We start from the raw sequence: 19,452 nt of genomic DNA, 5'->3' as shown, positions 1-19,452 counted from the left end.
GTACAATTTCAGAGAGATCCATGCAATTACACACAAGGTATTGTCTGGAAACTAGAAAAAATGCTTGTTTTGGCCCCTTTTTGGCTCTTAATTCCTAAACTTTGGCCCCATAACCCCTTAAATGAATCCAAACCTTCTATTTGTGATTTTAAACATTGCAGTATACTTTCAGAGCAATTGAAATACTGGTAAACAAGTTATTATCCTGAAACTAGAAAAATGCTTGTTTTGGCCCCTTTTGGGCCCCTAATTCCTAAACGGTTCGGACCATCATCCCCAAAATAAATTCCAACCTTCCTTTTGTGGTATTGAACCTTCTGAAAAAATTTCATTAAGATCTATTCACTTAAACTAAAGTTATTATCCGGAAACCAAAGTGTCTTCGGACGAGGACGACGCAGACGACGACATCATACCATTATACGAACCCAAATTTTTTTGGGGTCGCATAAAAAGGTATCAAAATTCATAGGTACTTGGAAACATTTTAAGTCCTCTCCCTTGTTTCCAAAGTCCAAAGTTTTTTTTCTGTCAAATTCCATTATTTTCGCGTTTAATTATACTATGAACATACGTATACTATAAATAAAGTATATTTGCTATTAACTATGAATTTCTTCTCCTAGACGATCACTGCTATATTATTTGGAGAGTTTCTATCAACGCAATAATTATTGTCCTGTCCTCGAGTACTCTTATGAAATTTATGTGCAAGTTTAAAAGCAGAAGTTCTGTTTGACTTACATTTAAAAGCTAAACTGCAGACATTTCAAGCTTGGTTGAAAGTATGTTAACTATTTAAGCCGAATTTTTGTAAAAAAAAATATGTCTGGAGATTTCAAGAAATGATATCAAAAGTCATATACATTTTGTAGGTACATGGAGACAGGACAATATTTCTAAGCCCTCTCTTTTCTTCAAAGTCCATTATTATTTTGTTTTCTGTTATATTCCCGGTAGTCATGTCTGACTTAAAAGTTGGTTTGATGGCGAAAACTCAGTGCTATATTATATAGACAGTCTATATATTATAGTAGTATTAATCATAGTATACATGTAGATAAACGCAAAAATAATTGTCCTTTCCACGTCAGAGAACTTATGAAAACTATGTGTAAAAGTTAAAACCGAAGTATAAAAGTAGTGGTTCTTACGATATAAAAACCACGATATGGACAACACTCTGATTGGCTTGTTTATTTTTCATTTTTGTTATCTATCATACGGTTGCTTCTCAGTGTTAAAACAAGAAGTCATGTGTGACATGAAAGTCGGATTGATGACGGAAGCAATATTCGGACGCCTTAATTTTCGTTTTCTCCCAAATTAACCCAAACTGAATAGTCATAAGAATGGATGACAAATGCGACTATGCATGGAACCTATAGGACACAGAGGCATGATCGTGGGAGGAAGAGAAGCAACACACCAAATGAGGTCTTCTCGTTTAATAGTATAGATGACACATTTTCTAAACTTTATTATGAAAATATGTACTAAAATGTAAACATTTCAAGATATTTCTCTTATGTATTCAAACCAGTTGCTTCGCAGGGCGCAGCATTATACGACCGCAGAGGTTGAACCCTGAAAGGTTGGGGCAAGTATTGACACAACATTCAAGCTGAATTCAGCTCTAAATTAGGATTGTGATTAAATAGTTGACACAGCATAGGTTTCTGATACAGAATGAATGTGGTCTAATGAACTTAAAATATTTTTTTTGCCTTTGAGCAATTCACTATGCTGTTGAATATTAATCCTCTCAAAAAAATGTTTGAAGAAATTTTCTTTTTATTTATGAAATCTGAAATGAAAAAAATTGACCCCCCAATTTTTTTTTCACATCCCCCTTTCCCTTATTTCAAAACTGATCTCAATTCAAATTTCTAATGAAGTTTGCAACAATAACTACTCATTTAAATACATCATAAAATATTAAAATGTAAAAAAAGTGCTTGTTATTACTGAATGGTAAAGATTGTTTTAATCTATCAGTTGGTAGTAAAAGTGAATATACATTGTATATTGTATAAAACAATGATTTAAGTTGATTCAACTACTATTCTGGACAAAGAAAGATAACTCCAATTGAAATCCAATTGGAATTTCTCGCTATTGCACAATATTGTGCAATTAGATATTTCTTGCTATTGTGCAATACTGTGCAATTGAAAATATTTGCTATTGCACAATACTGTGCAATTGAAGATTTCTTGCTATTGCGCAATACTGTGCAATTGAAGATTTCTTGCTATTGCTGAATACTGTGCAATTGGAAATTTCTTGCTATTGCACAATACTTAATATAATAATTTTGGATCCTGATTTGGACCAACTTGAAAACTGGGCCCATAATCAAAAATCTAAATACCAACCTTCCTTTTATGGTCATAAACCTTGTGTTTAAATTTCATACATTTCTATTTACTTACATGTATACTAAAGTTATGGTGCGAAAACCAAGAAAAATGCTTATTTGGGTCCCTTTTTGGCCCCTAATTCCTAAACTGTTGGGACCTCAACTCCCAAAATCAATACCAACCTTCCTTTTGTGGTCATAAACATTGTGTTTAAATTTCATTGATTTCTATTTACTTAAACTAAAGTTATTGTGCGAAAACCAAGAATAATGCTTATTTGGGCCCTTTTTTGGCCCCTAATTCCTAAACTGTTGGAACCAAAACTCCCAAAATCAATCCCAACCTTTCTTTTGTGGTCATAAACTTTGTGTCAACATTTCATAGATTTCTATTAACTTAAACTAAAGTTATAGTGCGAAAACCAAGAAAATGCTTATTTGGGCCCTTTTTGGCCCCTAATTCCTAAAATGTTGGGACCAAAACTCCCAAAATCAATCCCAACCTTCCTTTTGTGGTCATAAACCTTGTGTTAAAATTTCATAGATTTCTATTCAGTTTTACTAAAGTTAGAGTGCGAAAACTAAAAGTATTCGGACGACGAAGACGACGCAGACGACGACGCCAACGTGATAGCAATATACGACGAAAAATTTTTCAAATTTTGCGGTCGTATAAAAATTAACAACTAATTATTATTATAGTGACTTTTTGTCCGTTAACCATACTAATCATATAGGTACCAGTCTTGTATTACAACTCCAGTTTCCAGTGCATGTGCATGTCAAAACATGGAAGGAAACAAAATAGTTCATTTTTTTCTGAATTTTTTTCTGGACTCAATTTTTTCTGTTTGATTATAGGTTTTTTTTTCTCTTGATTAAATCACAATTTCACATTAGCACATACATTATATGAACATGAAAAAAAACTCTATGTAGCATTTTTTATTTTTTTATTTTCAAAGATCAGCTGTTTTGCATGTAAGCCTATGGAGCAGTCAATTACAAGACTGCAACCTATATAGATATAGAAAAATGTGGTACGAGTACCAATGGGAAAGCCAATGGTCTAATCTATATAAAAAACGAGAAACGAGAAACACTTATGAACCATAAACGACAACAAGCTACGGAACATCAGATTCCTGACTAAACGTTTTAACAGTACCAAACCTTCTTCCTTATCTGAAACAGTAGGGTAACATCACAACATAGAAAGACACACTATAAAATATTTATTGCAATGACTTGACAAATGAACATAGTTTCCATGCTTTGAATGTTGAATACAAGTCAAGCTTTCCTCCACAGATGAATTTATTCAACTGCTGGTAATAAACATCAGAACACTACATTTAAGTTTTTGTTGTTCCTTAGAATAAACAAAATTAATTCCACCAAAAATACAATGCACATCTACATAATATGCACAACAACTGCAGAAAGTTCCATTGGTCTCCTACCGACACTTTTGAGGTTTTTGGTTTTACTAAAATTGTTGACTGGCAGACAGAGGAACAAGTGAGAACTAAAAGGCAGGGATGTCACATATTCCTTCATTTACATATTTTAAATCTGTTATATTTGCAATACTATAGAATTTTGTATTATCATTTTATCACTTTAAGAACCCATCTCTATTCAATGTAGCTGCTGTCCTCATTTTGTCAGATTTGACAATTTCTGTACAAATTTTATTTTACTGGAAAAATATATATTTCATTATTCATTTATTTGAAAAAACTTAACAAACTATAAACCAAAGATTTTTTTTTACAAAAAGTAATACATTTTACACAATATCATATCTGTACACTGAGGAGATTCGCATGGAAGCACATATAATAAAAATTCACTGATTAGCATATTAAATGTAACCCGATGCTCCGCAGGGCGCAGCTTTATACGACCGCAGAGGTTGAACCCTGAACGGTTGGGGCAAGTATGGACACAACATTCAAGCTGGATTCAGCTCTAAATTTGGATTGTGATTAAATAGTTGACACAGCATAGGTTTCTGACACAGAATGAATGTGGTCTAATTAACTTAAATTTTTTTTGCCTTTGAGCAATTCACTATGCTGTTGAATATTAATCCTCTCAAAAAATGTTTGAAGAAATTTTCTTTTTATTTATGAAATCTGAAATGAGAAAAATTTAACACCCCCCCCCCCCCATTTTTTTTCACATCCCCCTTTCCCTTTTACCAAAACTGATCTCAATTCAAATTTCTAATGGAGTTTGCAACAATAACTACTCATTTAAATACATCATAAAATATTAAAATGTAGCAAAAGGCGCTTGTTATCACTGAATGGTAAAGATTGTTTTAATTTATCAGTTGGTAGTAAAAGTGAATATACATTGTATATTGTATAAAACAATGATTTAAGTTGACTCAACTACTATTCTGGACAAAGAAAGATAACTCCAATCAATTGAAAATATTTGCTTTTGCACAATACTGTGCAATTGAAGATTTCTTGCTATTGCGCAATACTGAGCAATTGAAAATTTCTTGCTATTGCACAATACTGTGCAATTGAAGATTTCTTGCTATTGCTGAATACTGTGCAATTGAAAATTTCTTGCTATTGCACAATACATAATATAATAATTTTGGATCCTGATTTGAACCAATTTGAAAACTGGGCCCATAAACAAAAATCTAAGTACAATGTACATGTTTAGATTCAGCATATCAAAAAAGCCCAAGAATTCAATTTTTGTTAAAATCAAATTTAGTTTAATTTTGGACCCTTTGGACTTTAATGTAGATCAATTTGAAAACGGGACCAAAAATTAAGAATCTACTTACAGTTAGATTTGGCATATCAAAGAACCCCAATTATTCAATTTTTGATGAAATCAAACAAAGTTTAATTTTGGACCCCGATTTGGACCAACTTGAAAACTGGGCCAATAATCAAAATCTAAGTTCATTTTTAGATTCAACATATTAAAGAACCCCAAGGATTCAATTTTTGTTAAAATCAAACTAAGTTTAATTTTGGACCCTTTGGACCTTAATGTAGACCAATTTGAAAACGGGACCAAAAATTAAGAATCTACATACACAGTTAGATTTAGCATATCAAAGAACCCCAATTATTCAATTTTTGATGAAATCAAACAAAGTTCAATTTTGGACCCTTTGGGCCCCTTATTCCTAAACTGTTGGGACCAAAACTCCCAAAATCAAACCCAACCTTCCTTTTATGGTCATAAATCTTGTGTTTAAATTTCATAGATTTCTATTTACTTATACTTAAGTTATGGTGCGAAAACCAAGAATAATGCTTATTTGGGCCCCTAATTCCTAAACTGTTGGGACCTCAACTCCCAAAATCAATCCCAACCTTCCTTTTGTGGTCATTAACCTTGTGTTTAAATTTCACTGATATCTATTTACTTATACTAAAGTTATTGTGCGAAAACCAAGAATAATGTTTATTAGGGCCCTTTTTTGGCCCCTAATTCCTAACTGTTGGAACCAAAACTCCCAAAATCAATCCCAACCTTCCTTTTGTGGTCATAAACCTTATGTCAAAATTTCATAGATTTCTATTCACTTACAGTTATAGTGCGAAAACCAAGAAAATGCTTATTTGGGCCCTTTTTGGCCCCTTATTCCTAAAATGTTGGGACCAAAACTCCCAAAATCAATCCCAACCTTCCTTTTGAGGTCATAAACCTTGTGTCAAAATTTCATCAATTTCTATTCATTTATACTAAAGTTAAGAGTGCGAAAACTAAAAGTATTCGGACGACGACGACGCCAACGTGATAGCAATACACGACGAAAAATTAAAATTTTTGCGGTCGTATAAAAATCATTTGCTATACAGGTTTTAAAATTTGATATACAGGTTTCATTTTTTGATATATATATATATACAGATTTTTTAAAATAAATTTAAATTCAAAATCTTCAAGAATCATCTTAAATGCAATATTTCTCGCAAAATAAAAACCTGAGTTATGAACATATCTCATATATATATCATATTTTTAATTTGCATGAAGCTAAGGAGAGTTAAAGAAAGGCAAAATATACCAAAGGGACATTCAAACTGACAAGTCCAAAATAAACTGGCACCACCATGGTAAACAAACTAATAGACAAAACAACATTATAATGAAACATAACAGCTTTATCATAAAAGCTTTATTTTTAGCATGCTTTTCAACATCTAAATATACCCCACCCCACTCCCCAAAATAAGGTATTCTAGAAACTTGAAATACCTTTTCTCTGATAATCTAAAAATACATTTAGTATAATACATCATAGACATTTCCTTATTTTGCCTATCTTAATAATATGAATTATTAAGCTATAACACCATTAAACCTGCAGAACTTTGCTACTGAGGTCATGGTACAATTGTGTGGTTTATTGATTTATGCCTAATAATCATTATTACAAATGTGTACCTGTAAGAGCCCTTCTTCCCTCATTTGATACCAAATCCAATCAATCAAACATCCAATGTCAACCCAATTGCAAGTTCAATATTCTGGTTTAATTCACATCAGTATAAAAAATATTGGGTGTCTATCACATGTTTACTATGCTCCAATACATGTACATAACAATAACTGCTAATTAGTGTCAACTCATTAACAAACTCTCAACAATAAATCTATATATGTAAATTTATCACAAACACTGTAAATAAACACAAGAGATTTAAGACAGCCTGTTTCTATCAGCAACCAATAATTGATTCTCTTTTATCACATGATTCTTGCAGAAATATTGAATTTAAATGAGACAATCTATTGATGTGCTCCCAAACTATGAACACATTTGTCACAATTTTTCTTTTAATGGTCTATTAAAATTTAAACACTTCAAAATCAATACAAGTAACTACTGTCTGAAAAAAAATCCTAATAGTATTATTACTTATACAATTTTTAGATGTGCAGTCATGTAAGGAAAAAAAAACCTTGGTAATGTATTCAAGTCTGAAAAATTTAACCTATTTAGTAAAAAATTTATGATCTACAGGTGTAACCAAAAGCAAAAATACTTGCATTATTGCATCAAATTTCAAACGAACAAGATTTTCTTTATTGTCAGTAAACTATCAACTTATTGAATTTCCTACTTTAAACACTGTGTAAATTTACAGTATCCCACCTGAAAACTGGGATATGACATTTTCTTCAGATGCTATTTCTTGATCTTGAAGAAGTTACTATTCAAGTATCTTATTATTCCATAAAAGATTAACAAAGTTATTAATGTCTTAAAAACTTAAACCTATGATGACTGTACAAAATTTAAGGTCCACTTATCAGTAAAATACAGAAACACGAAGAATAATTCCTAAAATTTGCTCTTGATAATGTTTTTTTTGAAGATTTAAGAAGCTTCTGTTAAAATTACAAATTTTAGGGCAGCAACCCAACAACGGGTTGTAGGATTCATCTGAAAATTTGTGAGGGGATAGATCTTATTCTGATAGACATTTAAATCTTGAAAGATTTGCGCTAAATGTCTTAGTTGCAAAGATATAAAGCAAAAACTGCATTTTACCACTATGTTCTAATTTTAGCTATGTCAGCCATTTTGTTTGGTAGGCGGGGTCATCGGACACGTTTTTAAACTATATACCACAATTATGATTGTGGCCAAATTAGTTTAAATTTGGCCCAGTAGTTTCAGAAAAGAAGATTTTTGAACAAGTTACAAAAAATGATGAAAAAGTTGTTATAATTGACTATAAAGGGCAATAACTCCTTAAGGGGTTGACTGACAATTTTGGTCATGTTGACTTAATTGTAAGTCTTATTTTGATGAACATTATTGCTGTTTACAGTTTATCTCTATCTATAATAGTATTCAAGATAATAACCAAAAACTGCAAAATTTCCTAAAAATTACCATTTCAGGGGCAGCAACCCAATAACAGGTTGTCCGATTCGTCTGAAAAGTTCAGGACAGATAGCTCTTGATCTGATCAACAATTTTACCCCAATGTCAGATTTTGCTCTAAATGCTTTGGTTTTAAAGCTATAAGCCAAAATATACATTTTACCCCTGTGTTCTATTTTTAGCCATGGTGGCCATCTTGGTTTGATGGCCAGATCATCGGACACATTTTTTAAACTAGATACCCCAAGGATGATTGTTGCCAAGTTTGGTTAAATTTGGTCCAGTAGTTTCAGAGGAGAAGATTTTTGTAAAAATTTACGGACGCCGAACAACAGATGCCAAGTGATGAGAAAAGGTCAGGGGAGCTAAAAAACGAGTCATACAACATTGTTTCATAATGCCAGGGTTCTCACTAGGAATTTTTCATGGTGAGTCCTGGGACTCATCACTTTTTGAAATTGTGAGTCCCAGTAAATTTTGATGAGTTCAGGATGCATGTAATTTTTTGTGTCTCAATATGATGAAATATGAAGAAATAAAACTAAAACGATGCATGTTCGATTGATAATTTTTATTATATCATGTTATAGTCTCTTGTTATTGTTTATTACAACATGTATAACAGACATTTAAAAGGCACTACAGTACATACACAATAAAGCATTTATTATAAAAGCACTTTAGATGATTAATAGATAGACTGCCATCCTCTCTTTCTTTGGCTTAGTTGGTGTAGTGACTGAAGTAGTTGTTTCTGAAGATCTCTCTATGTCTATCAATTCTTGGTGTAGTGGCTCAGTGACTCTTGGTCTTCTACTTGGTACTGATGATTCAATGTCATCAGGTTTTCTTTTAAAGAAGGACTTTAACTTTGACTGACTCATTGTGTTACTGATATCATTTTAACGATATGTAGATGTTTCACGTCCAGCTATACTGTATGGATATTGCAGACTGGAATAACCTATTTTACAGACCGGTGTCTGTTTGTCTTTTGGCATTCATTTTACTCCGACTGTGTTGGTGTTGCTGGTATGGAGTATCAGGTAGTGCTGCTAGCATGGCTGTTTGTATTGCCTCTTTGGAATCTGCATTAAGGACGGGCGATGTGTGTGGTGGTGTGCGCAGTAGGTCTGGGTCGTCGATGTCAAACCCTTCATCGAAGTCGATCCTACTGCGTTTGCCTCTGTCATTTGTGGAGGTGTAGAATACCAGGTGATGGCAGGCCTTTTTGGGGTTGTAGGGACTGGTGACAATATCCCTATTGACTACAACCCCAACTGGTTCCCCTTTGTACTTAGTTGGTGTAAGTACATGTCCAACTACGCTGTCTCTTGCTTCGGTTTGAGTGATGGTGGTTTGTTGGATTTGGGTAGCAGGTACTGTCACCTGGTCAGTACTTGCCGAGCAGGGGTTCAAATTAGCGGTGGTCCGAGGTCCGCGACCTTCCACTTTTGCAAGCGGACCTTCGTTTTGGTTACTAGCTACGCCCGACGGACCTTCGATTTGAAAGAAAATAAAAAATAACTTCGCAGACCTTTTTATCAAAATTTCCAAATAAACGATCTCAAAATAAATTCTCATCTTTATTATTCATGACAGCAATATTCATTTTATCCAACCGCTAATTTTATACCGAAAATCGTTAAAAAGTAATTTGTAAATCCGAGTGAAATCGTATCTGACTGACAACATCAACATAGAAAAACAATGGATGCCATATATAAACCGGAAATGAAGATAATTACAATACCGGATCAGTTTCCGGGACGGATAAGGGTAATTCCGGGTTTGCCGATCAAATACAATAAAAAAAATAATGTCAGGCTTGAAGTTGTGACAAAATACATCTAAGATTATGAAATATAATCACTAGAATTGAAAACCAAAAGATATATGGAAAAGAAAGAAAGACCAGAAAATATTTTAGGTTGAAACTCAAAATTACTTAATAAGTTTTTTAGTTGACAAATTTCCATGTCAACATCCAATACAATGTGACAGCATTTTTCTTTTATCATTAATACATGTGGATATGACATGCAGATGTTTTTAAAGTGTAAACAAATTACTGCAATTCCAAGGGGTAATTTCTCCTCAATTTTTAGGGGCCTGTAAATAGCTGGAAGTTTCGTACTTTATTATCAAAAATAGTGCAACTAGATATGATACAATGTAACAAAGTAACAAGCTCTAGTGGACTTTTAAAATCGAGTTGAAGTAGTGTGAGCCCTGAGGTAATGATATGATACAATGTAACAAAGTAACAAGCTCTAGTGGACTTTTAAAATCGAGTTGAAGTAGTGTGAGCCCTGAGGTAATGATATAATTAGTAATTAATTACTAATCTTGGTTACAACACACCTACCAACAGTGACACCCTACCAAATAAAAAAAAATAAAGATAATATGAATTCATAATATACAAGACAATTATATTTATTAGTTTATTGAACATATTATACAACAGTGACACTGACAATGTAACAAGATAACCTAACACCAAAGGCACAATAATTTTGTATCTTACTGTGTTATAAAATATTTCAAGTAAAAGTAGGACCTGCAATTTAGGTTGTGGACCTTTCAGTTTTGAGTGTCAAAGGTCCTGGACCTTCCAGTACCAAATGTTAATTTGAACCCCTGCCGAGAACTTCCAGGCAGGTTCTTTTCCAGTCAACTTCATGGCTGCTAACAAAGCATTCAATTCATCAGGGATTTCCATGATGATTGTCCAAAAAGTGAGTGAGTTGTGTTAAGCTGTGATCAGTACGAATACTTCAAATGTGATATCATTTTGTTGGTCAAGCCAGTATTTATAGGAAATTTGGATTGTATGAACATAGTTCATATTAATTATTATTAATTAATTTTAATTAATTTAATCAATAAGTTAATAATCACTTTGATGTTTGAATCATGATAATTATCATAATATTTAATAAAAGCAAGCAAATATAAAGTGAACACTGTTCAACATAATGAGCTTGGCTAAATAGTAATTATAAATGTATCTAAATCATGTTTTAATCAGATTTACCATTGTTTACGATTGTGATGTTCAACATGCACAATACGAGAAAATTGTTAACCCTTTCTTCCATCGATTTTTTTTTTTTGCATACTTGATTCGCATAGGACTTTTCAATCAAATTCTGAAAATATGCTTTCAAGTATTAATGCATTGCGAAAAACAAATATTTCATCAAATAAATTTAAGTCGGATATTCCTATGATATTCCTTTTCATATTGGATACAAATTTTATTATGTCTACTGCAGACACTTTGTTGTCAAAGCGTTTCAACTGAGGTACTACACAGGCTTCAAAAGGCGTCATTATGGAGTAAAGGGGGTGGCGTCAAAAGGCGTAACTATGGAGAAAAGGGTTAAAATCATTCGAAGACAAGTAAAATTATTCTCATCCATATCTATTTTAATCTCAGACTACGCGAATGAATTTTATTTTTACAGGACATGCGGTCTGGTAAGCATCCTAGCTTTACCAGACCGAATGAAATTTTACCAGACCAATTTTTTTTTACATCTAATTGTATATTATCCGACAAAAAACAACAAACATATGACTTTGTTGTGTCCTACTCCTCCCCAAAATGCACAAATTAAAACAAAATGATGTAACAAGAGGGGATATTGTTATGAAAGTTGTGCACAATTGCTTGAATGCATTTCAGTGAAGAGTAATGTCCCATTTTATTGGATTTTGACAATGTTTGTGAACTAAACATAATTTAGAGTTTCTGTATAAAATATTATTTCCTGTTTCTTCTTTCTTTTTCATATATCTTTTGGTTTTCAATACTTGTGATTATATTTCATAGCTAAATTTTGTGATCTGCTTGGATTTTTATTCATTTATTGTATTTAAATCGGCAAACCCGGAATTATCCTTATCCGTTCTCAGAATCCGATCCGGTTTTATTTACATGTACATTTCCGGTTGTGCCAATGATGGCATCCATTGTTGTTTTTGACAGTCAGATATGTTTTTACCCGGATTTACACATTTCTGGTTGGCGATGTTTGGCATAAAGCTAGCGGTTGAACAAAATAAACATCGCTGTGATGAATAATAAAGATGAAAATGAATTTGAGATCGTTTGGCAATTTTGCTAGAATGTCAGAAAAATCCATGAAAAAAAAAACACCGGACATTCGGACCGGAATTCAACAAAATTTTACCAGACCGATCCATTATTCACCGGATTTGTCCGACGGTCCGACCTATTTCGTGTAGTCTGTAATCTACATTGTTTTATGACATATTTTATACATAAAGCATCATTTATGAAATATTTTATTATTTTGTCTCAAGTACACAGAAATATTTTACTCTCTATGTTTCAATCCATAAGTATGTGATGTTCAACACGCGGAAGTAGTCAAGCTTTCAAAAACTCGTAAAATTACAAAATCGGTAACTTTATCATATTTATTGATAATTTTGAATTATTATATTTTAGTATGAAATACGTTTAATTTTAAAAAATTGTATCAGTCAACAAAAATATTGATCCACGCATGTCATAAAAATGTCAACTTCCGGTATAGTTTCCTGTCAAAACAAAGTCGGAAACAAGAATTTTCTATGGAAAACGATGTGTCTGGGACTCAGTGGATATAACGAAAATGCGTCCCAGGGACTCACAGGTTTCAAAAATGACGCGTCCAGCTTGATTTCCATGCGTCCAGGACGCGTACATGTATATGCGTCTTAGCTAAAGAGCCCTCAGGCCTGATAATGCATTGTTTTTTTTTGCTTTGTTGCGCCAAATGATTCAAGGCTAAAAACACCAAAAAGCAACATGTATATACATAGTTGATAGCAACTGTAAAAAAATACAAAGCTGAAAGCACTGTTTTTCTTAGTCCTGCAATATTCTGAGATCCAAATATTCTATACACTGTATAATTCAGCTTTTACTCCTTGGACACCTTATCGCTATTTAGAAATATGCACCGGTTGATCTGCAAATGACGTGAGAACCTAGCTATTATGTCTCTTGAACTATTGATGTCATACAACAATCACTTTTCCATTGTGCCAATATGCTGTCAGATATTTTCTGTTGTGAAATGGAAATTTTAAATGAACTTTTCTGATATCCAGTCAAGTGGATAGTAACAAGTGCCTGTGTAACAGTGTTGGACAAATAGCAACGTGTAATGCAGCTGGTGTAATGACATTGTTTGTTTTCTGGTATTGAACAGGGTGCCGATTAGTCCAAATATCATCTGATCATATGTTTTCGTACATCATGTGAATTCGTACTATGGGCATGCATGCTTTTTCAATGGAAATTGTGACGTCACAATGCATTCTTAATAGCACAAAATTGTCGAAAACCCATGACGAGGATAATTTTTATGATATATATATCTTGAAAGGTTTATTCATTTTTTTACTTCAGTCATGCCTTGCAGCAATGCATAACGATGTCATTTTTTAACATAGAAAATATTAATCTCCCGATAAAAAGCTACAATTTAATTAATAATTTATTAATTCAATAATTGTCTTTCAAATGCAGAATGCACAGGCACTTGTTTCTATCCATCGGAAGGTCGACTATCCATATAAATAGAAGAAAGTGGCCAAGAAAGTCTTCTATTTATATGGATAGTCGACCTTCCCGTGGAAAGAAACAAGTGGCCAAGAAGTTCTTCTTTTTATATGGATAGTCGACCTTCGTATGAATAGAAACAAGTGCCTGTGGGCGTGGGATAGACACACACAAGTGTCTGTGCGAATGGCCCGGATTTGTATAGGTGCCTTAGACTGTTAGAAAATAATTTCTGGATGTGTTGGCAATAAAAGATCGTATCTTTTTAATAATTCTAAATCAAACCAAAAATTATTACACTATTGGTTTCTTACACCGTAAATTTTCTCAGTTTTCTCAGCCTGTTTGGAATAGTAAAATCGATCTGTTGTCTGATGCAGATGCTGTCAAATTATATGAATTTCCGGTACACGAATCGCCCGGATGCTGAATTCGTGGCAAGAACGGGAGATAATCAAATAAAAAAACGCGCCAAATTTGTACACAATTCAAAATAAAAATTTCAACGTAATTCCTTTTTTTCTGTACCGTAGTATACATTTTGGACACCGCTAAAACTATATATAGTCAAAAACTTGTATAGTGAGATCCTTGATATAGTGAAGAATTAATACAAATACAAATATTTTATTGGCAAAAACTCAATTACAATAATTGGCAACGGCCCATACAACTAGTATACTAATAGTAATGATGGCATCATGCAGCAATTAAAAACAATACTACATAACAAATCATTGGGCACATTTCGAACAATGAAATGTGCAGTTATAAATATCAATATATATAGGTTAGTTTGTAAGAATAGACTACTGACATAAGTATATTGTATGTTATAGCTTCAAATTGTTCATATTACTCATTTATAAGGACATTTTTCCTTAATTCAAATGATTGATTAATAAAACATGATATTAATCTAAGTGTTTTTTTTCTACACTTGTTATTAAGTAATAGTTTGATATATTCATCCTCAGTTTTGGATTGTTTGTCATAATTTTCAAAATAGGACAATTTTGATATCAGAACATTTCTTTGTGATTCATATTTTGTGCAGTGCAAGATAAAATGTTTTTCGTCTTCTATATTTTTATTATGACATAATTTGCACAACCTCAGAGGCGGATTTAGAGGGGGGCCCAGGGGGCCCGGCCCCCCCCCCCTTTTTGGGAAAAAAATTGGTTGCTTATATAGGGAATCATTGAAGCGTGACTGGAGCGGGCCCCCTCTTAGGTCAGTCAGTGGGCCCCCACTTATGAAAATTTCTGGATCCGCCACTGAACCTTTCTTCTCTGTTAACTTGCATGTATCTACCTCTTTCAATTTCAAGATTGTGTGCACTTAGCCTTAGTTTTGCCAAAGGTGCCCTATCTTTCAACATATTCAATTGGTCAACATAGTGTGCAAGTTTATTTGAAAAACAAAAATGTCGAAAAAATGATAGTTTTGATGATTCTGTAATATATGAATTCTGTTCTTGTAAATTAATTTAAAATAAAACGTTTAAATGTTTGTTGAGAACAGATATTGGACTGTTTTCGTAAACTGTCACGGTAGTACAGCGAGAGGTAGAAGATTCCTTTGAAATATTTTTATTTGGTAAAATGAGTGAGAATAGTCAATTTGTATCTCGGGAGGGGCACTTACTATGTAATGAGTGGTAGGGATGAGCCGCTGGAATAGGTCACTATTTCATGCTCCATGATATATGAAATGGGTAAGGAAATCAGATTAACTATATCAGGTTCATATTATCACTTGCTTAATTATATCATAAGTATCTGAAACTAATTAGTTGTTAGTATTTAATTTCGATGCGGTTACAACACAGTGGTAAATGCATTGATCAGCTATTTATCAAACCAATTAATCTCTATATTGTTTCCAATGTGGTAGTTCCACTAGTTATAGATGCTATAAATCCGACCATTTTACATTAAGTTTGTATATGTTACAGTAAATAGGTGAAATTAGGAATTACATGTAATTACTAAAATTTAGGAATTACAGGTAATCCCCGATGCACTTAGTTAATACAAGTAATTCCTGAAATGGCCCAGTTATTACCAGTAATTACTAATTTTAAAATGAATTTTTACACCTATTTACTGACTACTAAAATATTGTTGTATGATGGTCAGATTATCAAAAGTTATGGTATTACTAACTAGAAGATCAGTTAGTACTCTTAAATTATTGAATGGTTCATCTGTATTCAAAATATCTTGAATAAATAGGGACTTTCAAATATTTGGTTAAATCAGAGTAACTTTAGTTTTAATCCAAAATGGTTAAAGTTAAGCATTATACAGATTTTTTTTACCAATTTCAACACACATGGAATTCAGAAATGGAAAATTCTCCCAAAGCATTATTTTTAACTTTTAAAAAAAAAACTTTGAGTTTGAAGAATATTTAGACTTATTACCTTATAAAGATCAGATAACATTGTGAAGGTTAAGAACTGGAATGAACTGTTATATGCATTAGCTTCGAGATATAAAAATAAATAAATATATATTTGTTTGTTTGTTAAATCATTAATAAAAATGATACCGTGAAATTATAATTCCCTGTTAGTAGCCAATCTAGTTCTATTTTGTTAAATTATCTGAGAAACAAGGTTGATGAATTGTGCACTTGCGAGTGAATATTTGGACCTCATTGAATACGTATTCATGTGACATTCAATTCAACCCCTAGCTGAAGAATGGTTAACGATGTATTAAGCTATTAAAATTGTAAGGGTTTTGCAGAACAAATAGTCTTGCCTACTTTTGCTGTTAATCGCAGGCTCAACAAAAATCAGGAAAAAATATTAAAATTTTCCTCTAGATACTATCTTTTGACTGGTACTATAAAAAGCTTCTGTCAAAAGTGGGTAAAAATCCAGGATGGTTTATAAAATCTAATGTTTTAAAAACTTTAACTGCATAAATGTTAACTGGGAAAAAACTAGTTTAACACCGCCACATTATGTATGTATGTGCCTGTCCCAAGTCAGGAGCCTGTAGTTCAGTGGTTGTCGTTTGTTTATATGTTACATATTTGTTTTTTTGTTCATTTTTTTACATAAATAAGGCCGTTAGTTTTCTCGTTTGAATTGTTTTACATTGTCTTATCGGGGCCTTTTATAGCTGACCATGCGGTATGGGCTTTGCTCATTGTTGAAGGTAGTCCATTTATCATGTTTATAAGTAATATAGGGGGAAAAGAAGATTTTTTTTACAATCTTTACTTTCGGATATTACCTTATGATCATAAACATTTAGCTTCTGTCCAAGTTTGATAGAAATCCAAGATATTTGGAGAAAGTTATTTTAAAGTTTTAAACCACAGTACATGATTGAGATTTTAGTTTAACAAAATTATGAAAATCAATTTTGGATTGATATCATTGTCTTGCATGCATATATTTACGAAGTTTCAAGACCTATAAAACAACCATTTTCCAGATTCAATTCACAAACACTAAAGAGTATGCACTTTTGATGTGCCTTATTTTCCTACATCCTCAAGTAAGCTCCCTTAAAATCCCTACCCCTTTACTTTCTTATTTGGTATCTTGAGTTATGTTTTTAATTTTAAAACAAAAACATCAAGTTAGTAAATAGCTGTAAAAATGACAAAAAAAATCAGTAATTACCAGTAATCACTGAAACAACTAGTAAATACATGTAATTACTAAATTGGCTAGTAATTACAGGTATTTACTGAAATGTTTAGTAATTACGTGTAATTCCTAATTTCACCTATTTACTGTAACATATACATGAAACATGATAACAAGTAATAAAATAAATTCCATAGTGTCGTGTGATTATTCAACATAAACCTGATGAGTGGGACCAAAAATCTCTATGCTTATGTACCAGATGAAAATATGCAAATATATCTATAGGTCTGGTTTTTTTTTTTTTTTTTTTTTTTTTGTTAAATTGATATATGACAAGGTATATATTTTTGAAAAGCAAAATATATGAAAAGGGAGGGGTATACAGGATGTCTCAGCTGCTTACCCTACCAAAATAAATATCGAAGTGCCAAACCCGCCGCCATATTTATATGGTATGGTCTTTGCTCATTGTTGAAGGCCGTACGGTGACCTATAGTTGTTAATGTCTGTGTCATTTTGGTCTCTTGTGGACAGTTGTCTCATTGGCAATCATACCACATCCATATGATTTTGTTGAAGGAGATGATGCTCGATCTTCGATTCGCTTTTTCTCAAGAGTTGTCAAATTTAATCGGTTTGCAGCATTTCAGTGTATGATCTGGTCACGGTGGTGGTTTCTTTGCGTTTGTACCAAGCTGTTCTGCTCCGGTCTGGACCACCGCAAGTTTATGTTTTTGTGATTTGGTACGGTGGGTCCCAGACGCAGCTGCTGTATTCAGGCTAGCGGCTTTGGTCTTACAAGTGCTATAATATACTTTTTCTTTAACTGCTTCAATTTACCTTTAAAATTCTCGTAATGAAGTTCGTCTTTTTTTAGGCTGAAATAAAAGAGGGGCGAAATATACCAGAGGGACAGTGACACTCATAGATAGGAAATAAACTGAAAACGCCATGGCTAAAAATAAAAAAGTGATAGAAGACGAGACTCAACATAGAAAACTAAAGACTAAGCAACACAAACCCCGCCAAAAACTGGGGATGATCTCAAGTGCTCCGGAAGCCGGGTAAGCAGATCCTCATGTTGTTACAAACCCGGTAAATAGTCTTATTTTGTTGGTCATATTCATGAAAAGGGAAGGGGATTATAGTTACGACATATACGGAACATATCAGATATCATCTGAGAAAGCGTTATTCCATAACGGTCAACCAACTCGTGATGGCGTCTGTTAAATTATAAACGATGGTATGATTTCAACTTCGGCATTTGGAACTCTTGGTTTAATAGCTTCCTTGTGAGCAGCAACACTCAATCAAGGATATCATGATAGGGAATACAAGCCCGGAAATATCGTATCAATTGGGCCCCGGAGATATATACACCGTATGCAGGCGCTGCTGGAATGTTGCTGTATAAAGAAGGATAGTTCACATACAATATTGGGAGGCTGAAATCATCTCTTTTGTCGTAAAGTTTTGTTTTCAACCGACCCTCATTGTCAATTTTTAGATGTAAGTGACGCTGTAATGTCACTTGCGTATGTGTTCCGTTTTACGTCAGTTTGAATGTTTTTTTCATAATATGCAACTGAGTGATATGGGTCTATAATTTATTGCATTGTGTTTATTCCCTTTTTTAAATACAGGAATAACCTTTCAACGGTATGTTTCCAATCTTCTCGCAGATTTTTCATGTGTCAAGCGATTGCAGTTGAGATGTCACTTCTAAGTTTTTTTGAGTACTGTTCCGCAAATTTGATCTGGACCAGTTTCTTTGTTAGTTTGATCTTGTCCAGTTTTATTTTATGACATCCTTCATTGAAAGGTGATGATTTTCATTTTTGAATAGTTTGTATTCCCTTTATCTGGTAAGGGTTTACTTGATGTTTCTTGGGATAATGCCTCTTGAAACTGACTATTTGAGATGTCTTTATCAGATGTGTTATCAGTTAGTTTACCATCTTTTATAGGTGCAGCTATGCATATATTGTCATTTTCATACT

At 32.9% G+C, this 19,452-nt stretch overlaps 1 protein-coding gene across 6 annotated transcripts in view; it reads right to left on the bottom strand.

Annotated features, from left to right (window-relative positions):
• LOC143053928 (ras-related protein Rab-3) overlaps window positions 1-14,273 on the bottom strand; it is a 40,624-nt gene extending 26,351 nt beyond the window's left edge. For 2 of the 6 annotated variants that reach the window (XM_076226783.1, XM_076226758.1), the window contains exon 1: window positions 14,148-14,273. Coding sequence is in view for 2 of the 6 variants with exons in the window: in XM_076226742.1 (XP_076082857.1) it covers window positions 6,800-6,823 (24 nt within the window). In the remaining 4 variants the exon portion in view is untranslated. Of the gene's footprint in view, window positions 1-6,799; window positions 6,995-14,131 lie in introns of those variants that run through there. The other 4 variants (XR_012971518.1, XM_076226774.1, XM_076226742.1 and 1 more) reach the window with 4 other exon arrangements.
• Window positions 14,274-19,452: the final 5,179 nt, after the last annotated feature.

Source organism: Mytilus galloprovincialis, chromosome 1 (assembly GCF_965363235.1).
Source record: "Mytilus galloprovincialis chromosome 1, xbMytGall1.hap1.1, whole genome shotgun sequence".
NCBI lineage: Eukaryota > Metazoa > Mollusca > Bivalvia > Mytilida > Mytilidae > Mytilus > Mytilus galloprovincialis.
Note: the sequence above shows the minus strand (reverse complement) of the source record. Positions and strands in the feature narration are given on the sequence as shown.